Here is a 20,384-nt window from a genome sequence, read left to right on the forward strand (position 1 = left end):
GGTCCTGCATGGGCCTGGATTATGCCAGGAGATGGACCACCCAAGAGTGCTTTCCATTTCTGAGAAACCCAGATTCTTACCCAATGCAAGTTTCAGAAGTAATCAGAGAAGAGAAATGAAAGCTCTGTTGTCAAGAGACTAGGTTACACTAAGCAGCCCAGGGTGCCTTCACAATGCCTAAATGCACATTCTGCTGCCACTGGTTACTCAGTGACACAACAGAGCAAGAGACTGGATCTCCTCTTGGGGGTTTTCTCAAAGAATGATAAAAGTAATTCATAACGTGCTTGCCTGGCGTTAGACCCCATTTTACATTTCATAGTTTCAACATGCGTTGAAAGCTGTCTTTTGTTCCCCAGTACATCCCTGAGGGTTGGGTGTATTCTCATTGAACACATTAAGGAATTAGTTCATTTTCTTGGCCATTCGCCCTTTGAAGATGCCAGGACTGAGACACAAAACTGGACCACTTGTACCGTCTTAAGTTATTTGTGCCTCTGGCTCTTTTGAATGAAGGATAAAGTTTCCAAAACTTTGGCCAGTTTGGATCGTGAAAAAGAACTAGATGGTCATAAATATGAAAATAATTTATTTCACTTACATGTCCCACTCAAAATAAGCCATTGTCAGACCGAGCAAGGTCTACCAGTTTGCTAATGAAAGGAGGTGGTAAAATGGTACAATGCTCTGGGGAAGCACTGGAATAAGACCAAAACCCCAGAGTGCTTTCTAATAATAGTTCATCTGATTGTGAACTGGACCAGCCAGTTAATTCCTGAGCTACTGATCCCTTATCTATAAAACAGGAATAATACCTACCATACAAATCCCATGAGAAGGAGTTTATGAAAGAACCTGGGCATTATACACATGTAATAATGTACTGTTAACCATTCTAAAGAAAAAAACAAAAAACAGCTATCCATCTTTATGCCTTAAAAAAAAAAACAGAATGAAACAACACACTCTTGAGATTACACACAGAGAACTTACAATGGCCTGTTGAAATGCCCAGCTGAAACTAAAATTCCATGAAGGTTACTAAAGAGGATAAGGAAATCTATAATATGAAAGTTGGAACGACAAACTATTGTGCTCTAAGCCACTCATTTTATAGACACAGAAATCAAGAGATTTCCTAAGGTCACTTGATAATTAGTGGTAATATACAAGCATTAAAAATCAGATTTCATGAACTATTGAAATAAGGGATCATTCCAAATTATTGACAGCCATGAAACGTCCTTGAAAGAACTAGACTGCATAAGGCCAAAGAATTTCTGAGCACATTTTATAAATACATGGATTCCTCAATTGCACATGAAATTTATGACCTCTACAGTTCTTTGTATCATTGGAAAGAAAAGACCACCATCTATTTTGCAGCATAGCCAAACTATAACTATTTCTGGCTAAATGGTAAGGGCAATTGCTCTATCTTTTTGGACAAAGTGCCTAGGTATCCCATGACTCTCCCTCTAAGACACAATAAGAGGAAAAACATCTGGGTCCCCAAGTGACTTTTGGGAAAGCTACATTGTCAGCCTAGCTTACCTGGACTAAATAAGGAAGAAAAATAAATACCCTAAGCCATTTTTTTAATCTCTTTGGATAATGAGGTTTTATCCTAAATGTTGTGATCTTGAAGTTAGGAGAGATACCAAAAGATACTTTTAAAAACAGCCAATGCAATTACCCTCTTCTGTCCTTGGTCTGGGGTACAAGTCAGTGAGACCCACAGTTCAAAATAAACCACATATTACCCAGGGAAATCAACTAGGGAAGAACTTTCATTTTTTGATGCTAAAGAACAGAGCTGTCCCTTTACCAGTTTTAAGGTTTTATTTACCCCATCTGCTCCAAACTGACAAGAAAAACAACAATACCTCAAATTACCACTTCATAAGCAACCAAAATTATAGGCAGAGATCTGGCCAGACTTTCACAGTGGCAATTTTTACTAAATGTACCACCAAAGAAAAACACCTCATTAAGACAATTTCAATTTTTCACTGAGGTGCGTAGACAAGACAATCTTTGAGGTCATTTCCAGATCTGAGTCTATGATTTCTAAATACTTATAAAACATTTCATTGGAATGAAAAAGGAATAATGCCTAGAAGAAATAAGAACATTTTTTAAAAGTGGAAAATGGTAAATCTTTATGGAAAATACACAACCTAGAATACTAGACTCGCAGCTATGCACAAATGCATACACTCCTAGCTTAATCCTATTCATAGTTACAAATATTTACAAACTCTATTCCAATACTATTGTTTTTGTTCTAACATAAAAGCATTTATCCAAACAAGGAAGAGAACTCAATGAATGAAGTTTCCAGTTCTGAGTTTCCATGAAAGGTCGAGTCCAAAGGAACTAGGTCAAACTGCTTTGTTCAAACCAGCAAAAATCCTGATGTAATCGCTCCATCAATCACAGAGGGAGCCCATGAGAGAGTACTTCTCAAAGGGGAATGCTCATGTTTCTGAGGGCTCAAAATGAGGACAGTGTACCTCTCAAAGAGCCTTGGTGTGATCCAACTTTGCCCCTCCCAACCGCACCCCCCAAAAAAACATTCCAACAATCCTGAAGTTAAAAGGAGCAAATACAAAGTTTTTCAATTTTCATTTATTTATTTATTTTTTGGTGAGTGGGGAGATACCAGGGATTGAACTCAGGGGAACTCGACCACTGAGCCACATCCCCAGCCCAGTTTTATATTTTATTTGGAGACAGGGTTGCACTGAGCTGCTTAGCGCCTCACCATTGCTGAGGTGGCTTTGAACTCATGATTCTCCTGTTTCAGACTCCCAAGCTGCTGGGATTACACCGCACCCAGCTACAAATACAAAGTTTTAAAGAATAAAAGCCAGTGAGAAAATTTTAAGACAAAAGTAAAAGAGAACTCACCAGAACCTAAATATCTTATTGGCTGCCAAATTAACTCCACCGTCAACAATGAGTGTGCATTGAGCATATTGGCTCTAGAGATAGAAGGTGAAAAAAGACCCCTGTCCTCATCGATCATGGTTAGGGGAGACAAACAACACATAATAAACAGTTAAGTACAGAAGCTAGTCACACTGAGGAGCCAATAGGTCCAGAGCTGGGATAATAAAAAATTCAGTTCCTGGGTTGAGGAATCACCAGGGGGATCAATGAAGGCCACTCTTAGGTAGTGAGTATTAAGCTGAAAGCCATAAGAGAAGGAGTCAGCCAAGCATCCAGCCAGGGGAAGAAGGTCCCAAAGCAGAAAGCATCTTTAGCAAGCCGCATGAGGCATGGGAAATGAAGGAGATGGTGGCTAGAGCCCTTACTGGCCAAGCCCAGGTCTGCAGAACACATGGCCTCCCACCAAAATGCAGCCACTGGCACATTCCCTAAATTCAGGAAGCTGAAGGAGAGGAAGCTGGGCAACAAAGAAGTAAAGAAAGGAAGGAAAGAGTAAACATCTAGCAAGGGAAGGGTATGGTAGAGCCACCCTTAGTACCACTAAATTGTCCCCTCTGCAAACAAGAAAACTAGACTTAGGAAAGGCTAGGGATTCACACAAGAGTCATATACCTCTCAGAGGGATGAACTAGGAGCATCTGACAGGCACATTCAGTTTCTTTTATTTTATCACAATGTTTTTTCATTTTTTGACAAAACAAAAGCATTTTGCACAGATTATAATGGTATACTACTCATGTGAACTGAGAATTTTTTGTGTATGCTGTCAACTAAGGCTCAAATGATCTATTGTTAAACTCAAGAAAGTTTTTCCTAGTACAACTCCTAAAAATTGATTTCTCTTCTTCATAAAGGGACACTGATTAACATTTTAACCATCTCTATGTCATCTTCTAATAAATATGTGATTCAGTTGGGCACAGTGGTGCACACCTGTAATCCCGGCGACTCAGGACAAGTTCAAGGTCAGCCTCAGCGACTAAGTGAGGCCCTAAACCACCTAGACCCTGTCTCAAAATAAAAAATAAAAAGGGCTGGGGATGTGACTCAGTGGCAAAGCACTCCTGGGTTTCAATCCCCAGTACCAATAAATAAATAATTCATCACAACAAAAATATAAAGCTCAAATGTCCAACAATACAATAGTAACTGATGATACAGAAGTATAATAGAAAATTGTTTAGCAATTTTAAATGATAAGCATGTAGATTCTTCATACATGGAAACATAGTATTAACTGATATTAGCCTAATTAATTTAATATTAAAAGCACAATATAGTATTACACACTGACTACAACTTTGTGATAAAATAGACTTTTTTAAAAAAAAAATCAGGGATTGAATCCAGGGGTGCTTAACCACTGAGTCACATCCCCATCCTTTTTTATATTTTATTTAGAGACGGAGTCTTGCTAAAATGCTAAGGGCCTCGCTAAATTGCTGAGGCTGGCTTTGAACTTTCCATCCTCCTGCCTCAGCCTCCTGAGCCTCTGGGATTATAGATGTGTACCTCCACACCCTGTAAAAGCACACATTCTTTTCAACACAGATGAGAAATAAACAAAGGAAGTTAAGAAGGATACATTTTTATTAGAATTATTTTGCTTAAGTTCACATCATAAATCTATAAGGCACCTTTCCAAAAGAAAACAATATAAAGAAATAAATGTCTTTAAATGTGGACTTTCTTAACATCTATCCAGAGCTCATGTTCATGGGCTCATGTTCTCTTTATCACTTGGAATTTTCGAAGCACAGATATCAGGAGAGATTTTCTTATTTTAACTCAATTTGAGTATTTAAGCATCTTAATATTGACCCAAGAGTGCAAAGGTGAGTCTATAGGCAAATATTAATAAAAACACTGAACACCCTCCAAATTTTTTTCTGTGGAGACTACAGTTGTGGACAATTGTGGCGAAACACACCTGGGTCGCTCACACAGAGGTTCACCCAAAAGTTCTGATTTGTGAAGTTCACCCAAAGCTCTGATTTCTTCTGTGCTGCTACCCAACATACTAAAATGCTACACTGGCAATTCATTTCTTTCAAATACTAATGTATTTGACTTTCACTAAAGGCAATAATTGATGGAGCTGTAATGTTGCCTGTGTCACCTTGTGGAGCTGAAAACATATAACTTTGTATTTCAAGACCATCAGCACAGAATTGAGATCCATGAGTCGGGACATGTACAGATTCTTCGAGGTGCTTCTGTTGCATTTAAGAATTTAAGTGGTTTTGTTTATTACCTATTGCCTAGCAATACATGGTCTATTTAAGGTAAACTATTAAATATATATACACAATTGAAAATAACATTTAGGAAATAATTTAACCCCATTTTGAGATGAATAAGAGAAAGATAAAAAGAAAAGATGATACACAGAAAAATGATTTTTAAGTAGTCTTCATTCAAACTGAATATTTTATTTTGAATATTTCATTTTATTTACCTTTATTTTATCTTGAAAGTTAGATAAATTCCAGTGGCCATTGTCTATTTTTTACAGTATTCTCTGAATCAAAGTGGTAGAGCAAATAAAAGCAAGGCATGAATATTGAAAATGTCCTAAATGCCCCTTTAAAATGGTTCATTTTGTAATACCAATTTTAGTTCAGTAACAACAAAATGATGGTCACAGTATATGTCTCTATTACCAAGAAAATATAATATTTATGTGCTAGAGAGACAGTACAGCAAATCTAAGCCACAAAATTCTGAGGCTGTCCAACAAGGACATTCCAACAACAAAAAGTCATATATTCATGATTAAGGGATGAGATTTTCTTCAAAAGAACAAAGGAGAAAAAAAGAATGTGTCAGGTGGGGGAATGGTTGAGAGTGTAGCTCAGCAAGACTGGCCACAAGAAAATAATTTCTGAAACTGGGCGATGGCTACAGAGAGTTCATGACATTGTTCCTTCCCTTGTGTGTCTGTTTAAAACTGTCTACAGTAAACAGGTCTTTTAAATAATTATGTGTTTAGAAGGAGCTTTAATCCTGGAACTAGGAACACACGCACAGCACTGGGTGTGTGAGAAGCTTAATGTGAGTCAGGAAACCAGCAAGAGTATCATCTTTATTTTTCTAAGAATATCTGACTTCTAATATTGTGCATTGTTAACTTACTTTTCCTAATGGACAGGGAAGCTGAAGCGGCAATAAACAGACTTCATGCCAGCACACTTTATAAAGGATAAAGAGTTATAATATCTGCACATACCAGGAGTATCATAGGCCTTTTCCAAGTTGTTAATCCGATGATTCCAGAGAGTATCACCTGCAAGGATAAACAGCCTCATCAGCCTACAAAATGGACCAATGCCAATAGAATCATCCCCAAACTCAAAAGTAATACATTTTTGTTTTCGTTTTTAAGTACTGAAATTTCAAAGCATTCTAAATCAAACATTTAATGCTCCCACTGATTTTGTGAATCCTGGTCAACCACTCCAGACTACCTATCACTTCCAAGCCCGCAAAGCATTTTTATTGACTGTGTGTGTTTTTCCTTAATGTCAATTAAGAACACACAGATAAAAATTATCTCCTTTTGGTCACTGAAGGAATCAATCAGTATTTCCAATCAAGCTCCCCACTTCCAGTAGTGCCCAATCTGCTGCCAGAGTCAGCCTAATAAGGTACATATCTGGCCACCTCCCTTCATTAGGGACAGGCCAACTCTTCACAATGGTAGAAGCCTCAAGTCTGGTTTCCAATTACCCCTTCATCTCCACCACACACCTGCCCTCCCTTGCACCAGCCACGCTCTAGATATTCCTGGGCAATGTGTTTCTTTCTCTTGCTGCAGTGCCCTCTCCTTCAAACGACCCTCTTAGCTGCCTGAAAACTCTTACCCATCCTACAAAATCCCAATTAAGTCACCTCCTCTGAAAAGCCTTCACTGCTCTCACCACCCCCTCTGCACTAAACTTTTCTTCTTCAAAAAACTCTCTGCTGTAATAATTTTAGGGTGCATCTCTGTGTATCGTCTACTATGAACTCCAGTCTTACCTCTGAATCCCTACCTCCAAGCACAGTACATGTCACATGATTAACAACTAATGATGTTCCTCAGCATTTATTCCACAAACAAGAAGAAATGCATTCAGCGAGAAAGATTTCATGTTGCAAAATGATATTCTAATAAACAAGCTAAGATTATCCATATGGAACAAGCATGTTGCCAAAGCATAAACTGGAAACCCAGGTTGGCCTTCTGGATAACACAGTTCACTAATCCACAGGGAAAGAATAAACAAGGTAGTTAGTTATTCAGACCAGGGACACTTTGATGCCACTTGAGCACACTTACCTTTGTGAAATAATCTGCATTTGCAGTTACAGGGGCTTTCCATCATGTGTACGTTTTACTTGCCAAAATCCCTCAAATGCACCAGTTACAATTACTCTTTATTAACTACAAATCAATAAGGATTTTACAATGTCACTGCAAACTGAGAGCATACAGGCCCGTTTGAAACTGCCCCATTTTCACAAGCTCAGAGTGAACCAATCTGCATCACCAAACCAGCAGAAGACAAGTCTGCCCACTGACAACAAAGACCAAAACCCACATACGGGTACGTAGGCAGGCAGCAATTTCTCTGTATTCCATCCATATTTCAATATCTGCCTGCCCAGCAAGCACTATATCCTTCCAATCCCCTTAAATCCAACAGGATATTGCCTTCCCTCGGCCATGTAAGCCTAGAGATGCCGATGGCTTGTGACTCACCCGAATGCGGGGGTAACATCTACTTTACAAATCAGAACTGCAATCCAGGAGACCCATGGCTCCAAGCTCCCACTTAGCTTCCAAAGAGTTAATGCTATGACTTTGACCAAGTCATGGCCCTTCTCTGCCCCTAACTCCGGTTTCCTGAGAAATTAGTTTTTGTGAAAATATAACTGAAAACTGGCCAGCCCACTATAGTAAAATATAACTGTGCTGTGAATTATCTATCCATCAGTGTTTGCTATTCATGTCACTGGTCTCCCCTATTACAGACCCTGTGGTTCAGCTTTCAAACATTATGTTTTTTTAAAGAATTTAGCCTTTATTTTATTTTGTTTGTTGTTGTTTATATGTTCTTATGTGGTGCTGAGGATCGAACCCAGGTCCTCACCCATCCTAGGCAAGCACCCTACCACTGAGCCATAACTCTAGCCCTTCAAACATTATATTTTCCATTAAAACCATATTATTAAAGTAACATGTCCAGCTCAGACCACAAAAGTCCATACAACAGTGACATGACTAAGCTACACTTTCCACCTCCTCCCAGCCACCTCATCCCACTCCTTCATGCTAATCTAGTCTGTTTACATGTTTCACGCATGATAGATTTCTATCTCAATTCCTATCACTATACACACAGGTATATGTATTTGTATACATATGTGCAGGTATGTGATTTTTATAAAAATGGTCTATAAAAGATATACTTTCCCTGCTCTTTTTTCTCTCTCAACTCCATGTAAATCTATTCATTCCACTGGAATAGCTATGATTCATTTCAGTTTAATGGCTATACAATATCCACTGTGTGGCTGGACCTAACATATTCTATCATTTCCATACTTGTGGACATTCACTCTCATTTCCAGTTTTTGGTCCTACCAAACGATGCTGTAGTAAATATTAAAGAATATGTATCTTTAAATATGAGTCCTTTCATTTCTGTTGGATAAAGTCTCAAGAATGGAGTTGTTAGTTGTTATTTGTATTTTTTATTATAATAAATCATAACAGATATCCCATGATATGCATGCTAGTCAAGTGCTTTACCACTGAACTGCATCCCCAGCCCAAAAGGCCTATTTTATTTTTATTTTTATTTTTATTAGAGCTTTATAGTTATACATAGTAATTAGGCTCATCCCAACAAATTCAAACATGCGTGGAAATGGATTTCAGTTCATTATCCTCCCCTCCTCCCTTTACCCTTCTGTCCTCCCACCCCACTTCCATTCTCCTTCCTTTGCTAGACTTCCTTTTACTCCTCTATTAATTTATATTTGATTGGTTCTTTATGTTATTCATACAAGTGTCATTTTGAATGAAGTGTTCTAAGATCAAAACCAAAAAACAAAAAGCCTATGCTATCTTTATTTCTTCCTTTGGGGTGGTATTTTGTTAACATACACTAGCAACAAACCATAGAAAATGTACTTTAAAAATATGTTCACAGGCTGGGGTCGTGGCTCAGCGGTAGAGCGCTCACCTAGCATGCACGAGGCCCTGGGTTCTATCCTCAATACCACATAAAAATAAATAAACAAAATAAAAGTATTGTGTACAACTAAAAAATAAATATTTAAAAAATGTTCAAAATGTAAATGATAGATAAGAAATAGCAATAATCTCAAAATAGATTTGACAAAGATACTTAAGACCTTGGGGAGGAGAAATATAAACCTTGTAGAGCAATATTAGATGAAGCCCCAAATAAGGCATGTATCAAGTTCATGGATTGGAAGATTAACTATTGAAAGATATCATTTCTACCTGAATGGCTGAATCCCAGCAGGATCTGTGCAAGCCACCCTTCTTTAGAAGGTGCTTTAGGAGACTGCATTACAGTCCCAGGAAGGAGCTGCAGATGCCTCCTTCTTAGTCCTGACCTCTGCAGCAAACACACATTTACCCATTCCCTCTTGCTTTTCAAATCCAACAAGTCCCTGTGAGTGGTGGGGTAGGGGGGCAAGGGTAGTCAGAGGAAGTAAGAGTTGGATGGTGAGAAGCTTCTGGAACAGTAGCAGTAACAAGTGCTGGGGATAGATCTTTTAAGAGTGGAGACTTAGGGAATAGATGCTCCCGTTCCATCTAAAGGAAGGATGGAAGTGTTGGGGAAGCAAATGAGGAAGTATTGGGGAAGGAAAAAAAAGAGGCAGAGTACTCTGTGTCTCTACCTTCTTGGTGGCAGCAGTAACTGGAGCTCCACCAGAGGGGAGTCAAGAAGTTCCCTTAGCAATGGGTTTTCATGGTTCCCAATGCCCCACAATGCTACTACTTGTTCAACTGTGTGTTTCCTGAGGGCTTGGACTTGTGTCCTCACTCAAGTACTGCTACAGTACCCTAGAAGGAACTCAGTGAGAGATGGCAAAAGTCAATGGATGAATGAATGAATGAATGAATGAATGAATGAATGAATGAATGGAGACCAGAAATACGAGCTGAGCTTGCTCAAAAATGACCATGTAAATCTAACACACATTCACCCTCTGTGCTTCCTGAAAGGGTGTACCAGCAGCAAGAAGCAACTCCATCAACATTCTTCACACCCAGCACGAGATGCAACTTGCCCTGAATGAACAAGCAAGAACCTATTTTCCAACACCACACTATCTCTATATTATTATAATGAAGCTTCTTAAATTTTTTAAATTCACTTGCAACCCACTTGTAGCATATAGAAAAAGCAGAACCCTTTCTTTCTCTTCTGATTAATGCCAAGAGGGCCGCTGAGATACTCCAAGTAGGAATCACTGTCACCCACCACGTATGGTTAATGTGTTTTAATTTTCCAGCTTAAAAATCAAATCATTAACATCAAAAGCTTATAATTCCACTGCCCTATTTTCCTTTGTTAATCCACTAACATGCTTTAGGGCAAAAATGTTCTGGATCATTTGTCAAAAGCTGCTGTGTCTAAACATAGAGATTAAAAAAAAAAAAAAAAAGCCATGTTGTAAATGTGCCATGTTTACCTTGTAAATAAGCACAGAATAATTTATCAAACCTCTCAAAAATCTATCTTGCCCTATAGCCTTTATGTTGGCAACTAGAAAAAGTATGTTGAGGGGCGTGGGGAGGTTCTTCCCTTTCTGAGTAAAATGACTCGTTAAGAAAATTGATAAAGAACAGAAGTGGTGAGAGAGGGCATCCCTGTCTTGTACCAGATCTAATAAGAGCATGCTACAGGGATACTGCTACATCGATGTTCATAGCAGCTCAATTCACGATAGCAAGACTGTGGAATCAGCCTAGATGCCCTTCAATAGATGAATGGATAAAAAAAATGTGGCATTTATACACTATGGAGTATTACTCTGCATTAAAAAATGACAAAATCATAGAATTTGGAGGGAAATGGATGGCATTAGAGCAGATTATGCTAAGTGAAGCTAGCCAATCCCTAAAAAACAAATACCAAATGACTCCTTTGATATAAGGGGAGTCAACAAGGACAGGGTAGGGACGAAGAGCTTGAGAAGAAGATTTACATTAAACAGGGATGAGAGGTGGGAGGGAAAGGGAGTGAGAAGGGGAATTGCATGGAAATGGAAGGCGATCCCCAGGGTTATACAAAATGACATATAAGTGGAAAGGAGGGGTAAGACAAGATAATACAAATGGAAGAAATGATTTACAGTAGAAGGGGTAGAGAGAGAAAAGGGGAGGGGAGGGGAGGGGAGGGGGGATAATAGAAAATAGGACAGACAGCAGAATACATCAGACACTAGAAAGGCAATATGTCAATCAATGGAAGGGTAACTGATGTGATTCAGCAATACGGGGTAAAATTGGGAGTTCATAACCCACTTGAACCAAACCGTGTAATATGATGTATTAAGAACTATGTAATATTTTGAAAGACCAATAATAAAAAAAAATTTAAAAAAAGATTAAAAAAAATAAATAAAAAATAAAAATAAAAAAATAAAAATGTATAAAAAAAAAAAAAAGAAAATTGATAAAGAGGGCAACTGGCCATTTCTACTGTACATATGATCGTTACCAATACGCCCTGCATAAAACATGCCTATTCCTTTTACTTTGATTATGAACTGCATTGATATTTTTAAAACATTGATAGGATTCTAGCATGTCCCAGGCCTGGTGCTAGGGTTAGGTGGCCACACACACTGCAATCTGCTCTTTTTTTTTGGGGGGGGGGGATGTAGATGAACACAATACCTTTATTTTATTCACTTATTCATATGTGGTGCTGAGGATCAAACCAATGCCTCACACATGCCAGGCAAGTGCCCTCCCACTGAGCTACAACCCCAGCCCCACATTGCAGTGTTCTTTAATTACACTCTCACAGGATCAATCCCGAAGCAAAACCATCCTACCCAAGTATACAGATGAGCAACTGATACTGAGGAGCTCAATGACAAACACAAGGCACAAAATTTATATATGTGACTCTGCTGTCATGTAAAATAAGAGACTGAAGAAAATCAACAAAATTACATTTAAAACACTAAACCAGTATTTGATCAGTATGATAGAAAATACTTTAACTGGAGGAGGCTTCAGAATGTTGACATTAGTTTTTTTCCTTGGGCCGCTCTTTGCTTTTTATGTTTAGTCACTGCAATTTTTTGTTTGTTTGAAAATAGGTTTACCTTGGGGCTGGGGCCGTAGCTCAGAGGCACAGTGCTTGCCTAGCATGCGTGAGGCACTGGGTTTGATCCTCAGCACCACATACTAATAAACAAAATAAAGGCATTCTGTCCATTACAACTATAAAAAAATTTTTTTAAAAAGAAAATAGGTTTATCTTAAGGTTCACCAAGTCTGTCCCTTTATAAGAAAGTGGAATATTGACAGAGAACCATGAACTTAGGAGAGGCATTTTCAGAATTCAGATCATTGACTTGAAGCAGAGAGAAATAAATGGATGCAGATGATAAAGGATATTAGGGTGGCTAACAGAGAAAAACGAAAGACAATAACCAATTCTCCACCGCTTGCCTGAAATATATCCAAAGAATCATACATTTCACCAAAGTAAGAAATTTTGTTTTTCTGAAGTAGGAGAGACAAACCAATGAACTCTCTCTATCCCTTAATTAAATCTAAGTCAGTATGATAGGCTGGATCTCCCATAATCCCAGCAGGATCTAATTGATGTTAACTAAACACACCCCAAATTGAGAGCCAGCACTGCAAGGCCTGAACACAGACATGGAGTCCTCTATTACCACCCACCAACTTCAAGTTGTTTTGAATGGTGGCTAATCTCTTAGCATCATGAACTTCAGGAATAATAATATAACGAGTCATTAACCAAGGATACCAGGAAGAAAATAAATGATCACAGAGTGCTCAAAAATAAAGAGTACATTAAAAATGTTCCCTTCAAGTTGCTGAAAATATAAATGTCAAGTATACTTTTCTACAGAAAAGATTCTCTACAGACTTGTCCTTTTTTTTTGAGACAGGGCCTCGATAAGTTGCTGAGGCTAGTCTCAAACCTGAGATCCTCTTGCTTCAGCCTTCAGAGTCACTGGAATTACAGGCATGCACCACCGAACCCAGCTTGGGAGTTGTTAGTTCTTTTTTTTTTGTACCAGGGATTGAACTCAGGGGCACTTGACCACTGAACCACATTCCAGCCCTATTTTGTATTTTATTTAGAGACAAGGAGGGTCTCACTGAATTTCTTAGTGCCTCGCTATTTGCTAAGGCTGGTTTTGAATTCGTGATCCTCCTGTCTCAGCTTCCCGAGCCACTGGGATCACAGGCGTGAACCACCACACCTAGCTTGGGACTTGTTAATTCTTAAATGTAATTTTAAATAGGTAAAATATCCCCTCAGGGTTCAGACAAATGATGGAAGCCTAAAAGTTTCAGGCTCAGAGTGAGAAAAAAATAACTCTGAATTATGCTATGTTCAAAAAACTATATTTCCAAGTGAATAGGTTTGTCCCTAGAACCTGATTTTGTATCAAACACATAGCCAAAATTTTTACTAAACCCAAAAGATTTGCCAGTTTAGCTAATAAAGCAGGCTATAAAGTATGTAATGTTCATTCAAAGCTTGAAATATGAGCATATTCTTTCAGTGTGTTCTTACGTGGGTTTGAAGTAATCTTAGACCTAAGTTGGCACTTCAGCTCAACTACCTAGTTTCATTTGTCAACAGAACTTCTGAGTGGGGTTGGGGACGTAGTCAGTGGTGGAGCACTTACCTAACATGCTCAAGGCCCTAGGTTCCAACCCCAGCACTTGGAAGAAGGGGGTGGGGGAGGGAAAGTAAAATAAGGAAAGGAAAAGAAAGAAATTCCAATGGATAAACAAACATGGAATGAAATATATAATTAAATATCATTTCACAATAAACAGAAAGGAAATACTAATAAATGCCATACCTATATGAATCTTGAAAATGTGCTAAGTGGAAGAAGTCAATCATAAAAGATCACATAATGTACAGTCTCGTTTATATGAAATGTCTAGAACAGACAAATCTAGAGGGACAAGTAGGTTAACCAGTGTGTACCTGGATAGAGCACTGGCACACAGAAGAAAAATGAGGGTTAACAGCTAATAATGTTTAGAGGTAATAAAAAAATCTAAAACTGACTGTAGTGATGTTGGCTTACATAACTCTAAACTTACTGAAAACCACTGAATGTTACCCTTTAAATGAATGAATTGCATATCAATTGAATAATACTTCAATAAAGCTTTTTTTAAATTTCTGCAATCCTCAAATCATAATTTTGCAGTTTCCATAAAAACCTTAGTTTACCTATCTCTAAATCAGTTTCAATGTGCTGTTAAGCCCCTTCTTGCAGAAATACATACTGAAATAATGGCTCCCAGTTATGATATCTGGAATTCTTCTTGAAATAATTCAGCAAGTCTTAAAAAGGGGGAGTGGTGTCGGGTACAAAGCAACCAGATGTTGACAGTAACTGAAGCTGGTGATGGGTAAATGGGTCTAGGGGGCTGACACATATGGTCATTATACTCTTCTTTCTATATTTGATGAGATTTAAATTTTTTATAATGAAATGTTAAAAGTAGAAGGACAGTCTTAAGACTTCCTGGTTATATCTATGCTCTCTCTTCTGGTTACATTTTTTAAAAAATATTGAAATATTTACACTGAAATATTTACACATGAAAAGATGTGATGCCAGAGACTTGCTTCAAAATAAGGGAACTTAATCTGACAAATGGACTAGGAGCATGAAGGATCTAATTCTTGCCCTTCTTGGAATAGAGTCTATCAGAACACCCAAGGCCAGTGGCAGAGCCCAGGGAAGAAACTCCTGTTGAAGTGGGGTGGTGAAGGTATCTGTGGGCTCCTTGCACAGTGTTCATGTAAATCTAAAATCTCCCATAATACAGGTTTTTTTAAAAACAATCTCTCTCATCTACATGAATTCAAAACTTATGAAAAATTAAAAATTTCCCCCCTAATATACCAAAGGATGATGATGCCTAATGCCACCCTCTTAAAGTCATATTTAGTTGTTCTACAGATGTAGTATTCACTGATTCTGTTGTCACTGTACAAATTCTGGGGTCAACCTCTCAGGAACAGATCACAAAAAAATAATAATAACCTACAGTTACATATAACCTGGAGGGCCAGGGTAGGAGTGACATGTAGAAAAGAAGTTCTCAACTCCAAATCCCTATTCCTTCTCTGCTTTGGTGTGCTCTGGCCTTCTAACAAGGATATGCCCAGATGGTGAGCCCAGGATATTGGCCTTCATCTTCTGATTGAGGAGCTCTGTTTTATACTTTATCAAATCCAGTTGTGGCTTGACTGACAGATAAATGCATTTATTTATCTCTGAAATAACTCACAATTGCAAATTGATTTGGGATCTTAATTTTCAAAGGAAAAAATTTAATAATTCAAAACTAGCTATCTTTGAAAAAACAATTGATTTTGATTATACAAACAGCAAACTCCCCTCCCCCCCCCCACAAAAAAAGAGTATACAAGATTCTGGAGTATGGTATTTAGAGGAAGGAAGCAGAGCCACCTTTTAGTTAAGAGTAAACTGAGAAGTGGAGTAGGAAGCATAATGGAACTCTTATCCTCCTGGAATTTCCATCCTTTCGGGATTTTCCATTATTCTCATTCAGGACAATGGCAGAATCCAGGAGCAGGGCCACAGAGTGGGATTTTGTCTATATTATGCACAAATTGTGAACTTCACTCACCACAGCACGGGATGTCCCTCAATAGGATCATCTAATATCAAAGTATTTCAAGAGAAGAGTAGATTGGCACCCGTTGAAGTATAAAATTTCAAGTTAGGCTCAAGGAACTGAATGTTCTTAATGTTCTTATTCAAACAATTATTCTGTGTTCGATTAGTTCTCTCTACATTCTTAAAATTTGGTCCTGAATCTGGGTATGTGTGGACCTACAAAAGCACAGTTCCTACAAATTCAAGATAAATAGTCATTAGAGATCTTAGTGAAAAGTCTAGGCATTGCCAGACTTTTAGATTTAGTTCATAGAAAGGTCACTTATTTAACTCATCTTCCACAATCATTTCACAAAGACCAGTTTCCAACAAGCCTCAAGGGGCTGGATGCCTTGGAAGTTGTGAAATTATTAGGAGATAGGGGTGAGTAGCCAGCCATTCAGTGTCCACAGATGCTTGCTCACTTGTAGTAACCTTTCTTAGTAGCCAGGCTTCTCTTGTCTTCCTGACTGGACAAGGAGACAGAACTGGGTCCTGGTATAGTGCAGACATCTCCAGCCAGCTGCCTCACACGCCTGGAGCTCTGGCAAGCTCATACATAATGACAGGTTCTGTTCCAATCAAATTCTCCAAAGCAGTCTGCATGGCTCCAGGAACCCATTGGGGATAGGGCCCTCCTCTAATGACCAGGTACAAACAGGCAGTTACACACACCCTCTCATTACCTCCTGAACCCATCACCAAATAGAGAAGAGCCGTTCAACATCAGATGTATTCCATATCTATGTGTGTCTTGATGAGAAATAAAAACAAATGACATGGCCCAGTCAACCTGTCACTTCACCCATCCCACCCATACACTATGAGCCAGGCACTGTGGATACATCAGTGGACAAAACAGATCAAAACTCCTGCCCTCAGGGAGCTATCAATGCAATAAGCACCAATGGCCAAAAAAATGTTTGTGATTTTCCTACCACTTTCCTGCTTTCCACCCCCATCCTTCCAATCTCTCAAAGGGCTGGATATCTTTGTTTTATAATATTAGCTTGTTGGGAAGAGTACAACACTCTAGTCTATGAAAAAGACATGTTCAGGTGTAACTCAATTCACCCCTGAAGTTGACTGTCTCCGAACAATTTTTTCCTAACTCTCCACATCTCAAAAAACTTCCAGTAGCCTCAGGGTCTGTGCTCCCCAACTTCAACCCTGAGGACAAAGCAAGTGGTAGTGGAGGATACTAGCCATTGGCCCTGGATTTGGAATGGGCCCCTCGGAGTAAGAAGGGTGTGCGCATGAGGTACTCACCGAGGAGCCAGCCCAGAATGGGCATGAGTTCTTCACTTGCGGGGAGCTGCTCAGGGACAGCGCCCCGAAGCTGAGCGCCACCATGCAACAGCCCAGGATCAGCTGCAGCAGCCCGAGCGAAAGCAGCGGGCGGGCGGGCAGCAGCGCCGAGCCAGGGGCGGCGGCGGCGGCAGCGGCAGCAGCCCGGCGGGAGGAGAGCGCAGGCGGCGCAGTCAGTACCCCGGCGGCGGCGGCAGCGCAGCGAGGCCGCGCCGGGGGCTGCAGCGCGCCCCGGGTCCAGCGCGGCCGCAGCGGCGGCAGCGGCGTGTCTTGGGCAGCAGCGGCCGCGGCGCCGGGGCCCCCGGCCTGCGGTCCACCCGAAAGCCCAGCCACTGGGCAGCAGGAGCCCGGGAGCACCACCGGCAGAGACATGGACGGGCGGGAAAGGGAGCGGCCGCCGGCGGCTGGGAGGAGACGCGGAGCGGAGCGGAGCGGAGGGCGCCACGCACTGGGCACCGCGGGCGGGCTCCTAGGCGGAGGGGGAGGGAAGGAAATGCGCACGGCCCAACCACTTGCTGCCGCCGCTGCCCGGGCTCCGGCCGGCCGCACCCACCTGCCGCCCGGCGGGTCCGCCTCCGGCCAGCCCCGAACACACCCTCACTCTTACCCACGCGCGCCCTGAGCTACCCCGCGAGCGGCGAGTGCGCCACAGCCTTGCTGTCCTCGCCGAGCCCGTGCCAGCTTCCTGGCGTCCAGGAAGGGTGCCCTGCCCAAAAATTTTAAACAAGTCTCTAGGGCTGGGAGGAACCCCGCAGCCAGAAGCTGGCCACCGGCAGTCTAAGAGTCTGTCCCCACCCGCTAAGCTGGGACAATAGGGAAGCGCTTGGACCCTCGCCCCTCTGTGGTCATCCTAGAGAGGAGCCTCGGCGACATTTAATGCGAAGAGTCCAGCTTTATAACCCCGAGATAGGATGCTAAGAGGAGGGACGACAGGGGACTCGATGGGAAGTGGTCTAAGCCAAGGACTTCGGGAAGGACGAGGCCGCACGAAGTTACCGCTCCGGGGCGCCTACACTACAAGGGCGAGATGATTCCTGGCGCTGACATTGCGTGGCCCCAAGCGGTCGGAAGGTGGCGAGCGGTCAGGGCGTTGGGGTCTTTCCTGGCACCTGGGTAGAAGCCAGAGAGAGAAGGAGAGGTTACCTTGAAGTATCCAGCATCCAAAAAAAAAAACACCTGGTAGAACACAGAATCCAGACTTCCAAGGAAATAGCCTAATAAAATTATGATCTACTTAGGTAATGTATGAGACATCTTAAGAGCTTTAAAAAAATTCGCCTTTGTAAAATGATTTCCCCTAATAGTATACCTTTTTCCTCCAAAGAATTCTAATGCATACAACGTGTCATACATAAGGTGATTATAATGGATTTTTTTCCAGATAAGAACCAGAGCAGTTTCAGTTTGCAGTCAGTCCCTATATTAGAAAGCTTACCATATCGGCAATGTGAGGGTATTTGATATCCTCCTGCTCAATAAACCAAGGGAAATGTGTATCAGCTTTTATGCTCTGCTTGTGAAGGCTGTATTCATTTTGGGCATTACTTACTTCAACCCACAATGTGATGTATTGCCAATGTGAATGTGTTTACATACACACTTTTTAAATTATTAAAGCACCTGGGATTAATGGTCTGTACGACTTCCTTTACAGATTGTTCTCAGGAATAAACTTCGGATCCTGGAGGAGAAAGGAAATGTCTTTAAATGTAATATTTAAATTCAGTTGTTCCTTTTCATTTAAACACACACACACACACACACACACACCTCTACAGCGTATGCTCTTAAATTACAGGTGATGATAAATTAAATTTCTTGGGTGCCAAGGTTATGCTCTTTATTTTATACACAAGCTAAAAAGTATTTAATTTTTAAGAATGCATTACACCTTGCAGTATAGGAAGTCTGCCCAAGTCTTAGGGTATTCTCTCACTAAACATATCTATTCTATTGGCCAGTCCTTGACACCTAAAACGCCCTATTAAAAATGCATTCCATGCGTCTAAGAATATTGGAATTCAGCGTATCCCTCTTCCCTTGGGGATAGCAATGACTGGAAAGGGGACTTTGTGAGGGGGTGCTGGTGACCCTCCATTTCTCAATAGGAGTGCTGATTACATGGATGAGGTTCATTGTGAAAATTCATAGTTACACTTATAGAGAAATCAGGAGTTAAAATTATATAAAATACATCTCTATATTATACTTACTTTAAAGTCTTTCTAAATACTCAAAAGTTTAAGTTTTCTCTCTACAAAATCAGGTGATAGCAGAGATCATTGCAATCCATAGATAGCTTTGTCTAATAGCTTTACACATTTTCTAAGGCTGCTACACCTTTCATAGCTACTATGGTTGTTGAACTGCCATTTTCTCTTTTTGTTATTGGCTACGTTTGTAGCTGTGAGTCTTTCTCTGGTTATCATAAACACAAATCTGCCCAATATTGCCCCAATCTTTAAGCTTATGCCCAGTAACACCCTCAAGTATTTATGTTTGGGATTTTGTAACCCAAGCTTGATTCTTTGCATCCCCCAAACACTTTCTTACAATAAATCTTTAGTCAGAGTTCATCAGGCTATATGTCACCAAGCTCTATAGGATGATTCAGAACCACTGATTCCAGGTTGGCATAAAAAATAAAATAAATAAAATAAAAGTGAGAACTTTGAAACACAGTCTAAAAGTTTAAGTTAAGTTTAAGTTATCATTTGACCTAGAAATTCCAATTTGGGGTATTACCCAGAAGAAATGAAAACACACATCCACACAAAAACTCATATACAAATAGCTACATTATTCATTATAACCAAAAGATAGAAGCAACCCAGGTGTTAATCAACTGGATGAATGGGTAAATAAAATGTGGAATATCCATCCAATTGAATATTCTGGTCACTAATAAAGGAATAAAGTACTTACACATGTTATAGCATGGATGAACCTTGAAAAAATGAAGGAAGCCAGCAGGAAAGATCAAGTATTATATAATTCTATTTACATGAAATGTCCAGAACAAATAAATCCATAGAAGACAAAAAGTAGCTTAGTGTTTGTTGAGGACTGGGGAAATGGGGAGTTTGAGGAGAAGGGCGGTAACTAAAGAGAATGGGGTTTCTTCTTAAGGTGATAAAAGTGTTTGTAAATTGGTTGTAGTA

The 20,384-nt window shown here is 40.1% G+C and overlaps 1 protein-coding gene across 2 annotated transcripts in view; it reads right to left on the minus strand.

The window, feature by feature from the left end:
- Positions 1-17,684, minus strand: part of Entrep1 (endosomal transmembrane epsin interactor 1) — a 60,960-nt gene extending 43,276 nt beyond the window's left edge. The window contains exons 1-2 of one of the 2 annotated variants that reach the window (XM_026389256.2): positions 17,185-17,677; positions 6,185-6,241 (exon numbers count right to left, since the gene is read on the minus strand). In XM_026389256.2, coding sequence (XP_026245041.2) covers positions 6,185-6,241; positions 17,185-17,595 — 468 coding nt within the window. In that variant the 5' untranslated portion in view covers positions 17,596-17,677. Of the gene's footprint in view, positions 1-6,184; positions 6,242-17,184 lie in introns of both variants that reach the window. The other variant, XM_026389258.2, reaches the window with a different exon arrangement.
- Between the last annotated feature and the right edge of the window lie 2,700 nt (positions 17,685-20,384).

The sequence above is a fragment of the Urocitellus parryii genome, chromosome 4 (genome assembly GCF_045843805.1).
Source record: "Urocitellus parryii isolate mUroPar1 chromosome 4, mUroPar1.hap1, whole genome shotgun sequence".
Lineage (NCBI taxonomy): Eukaryota > Metazoa > Chordata > Mammalia > Rodentia > Sciuridae > Urocitellus > Urocitellus parryii.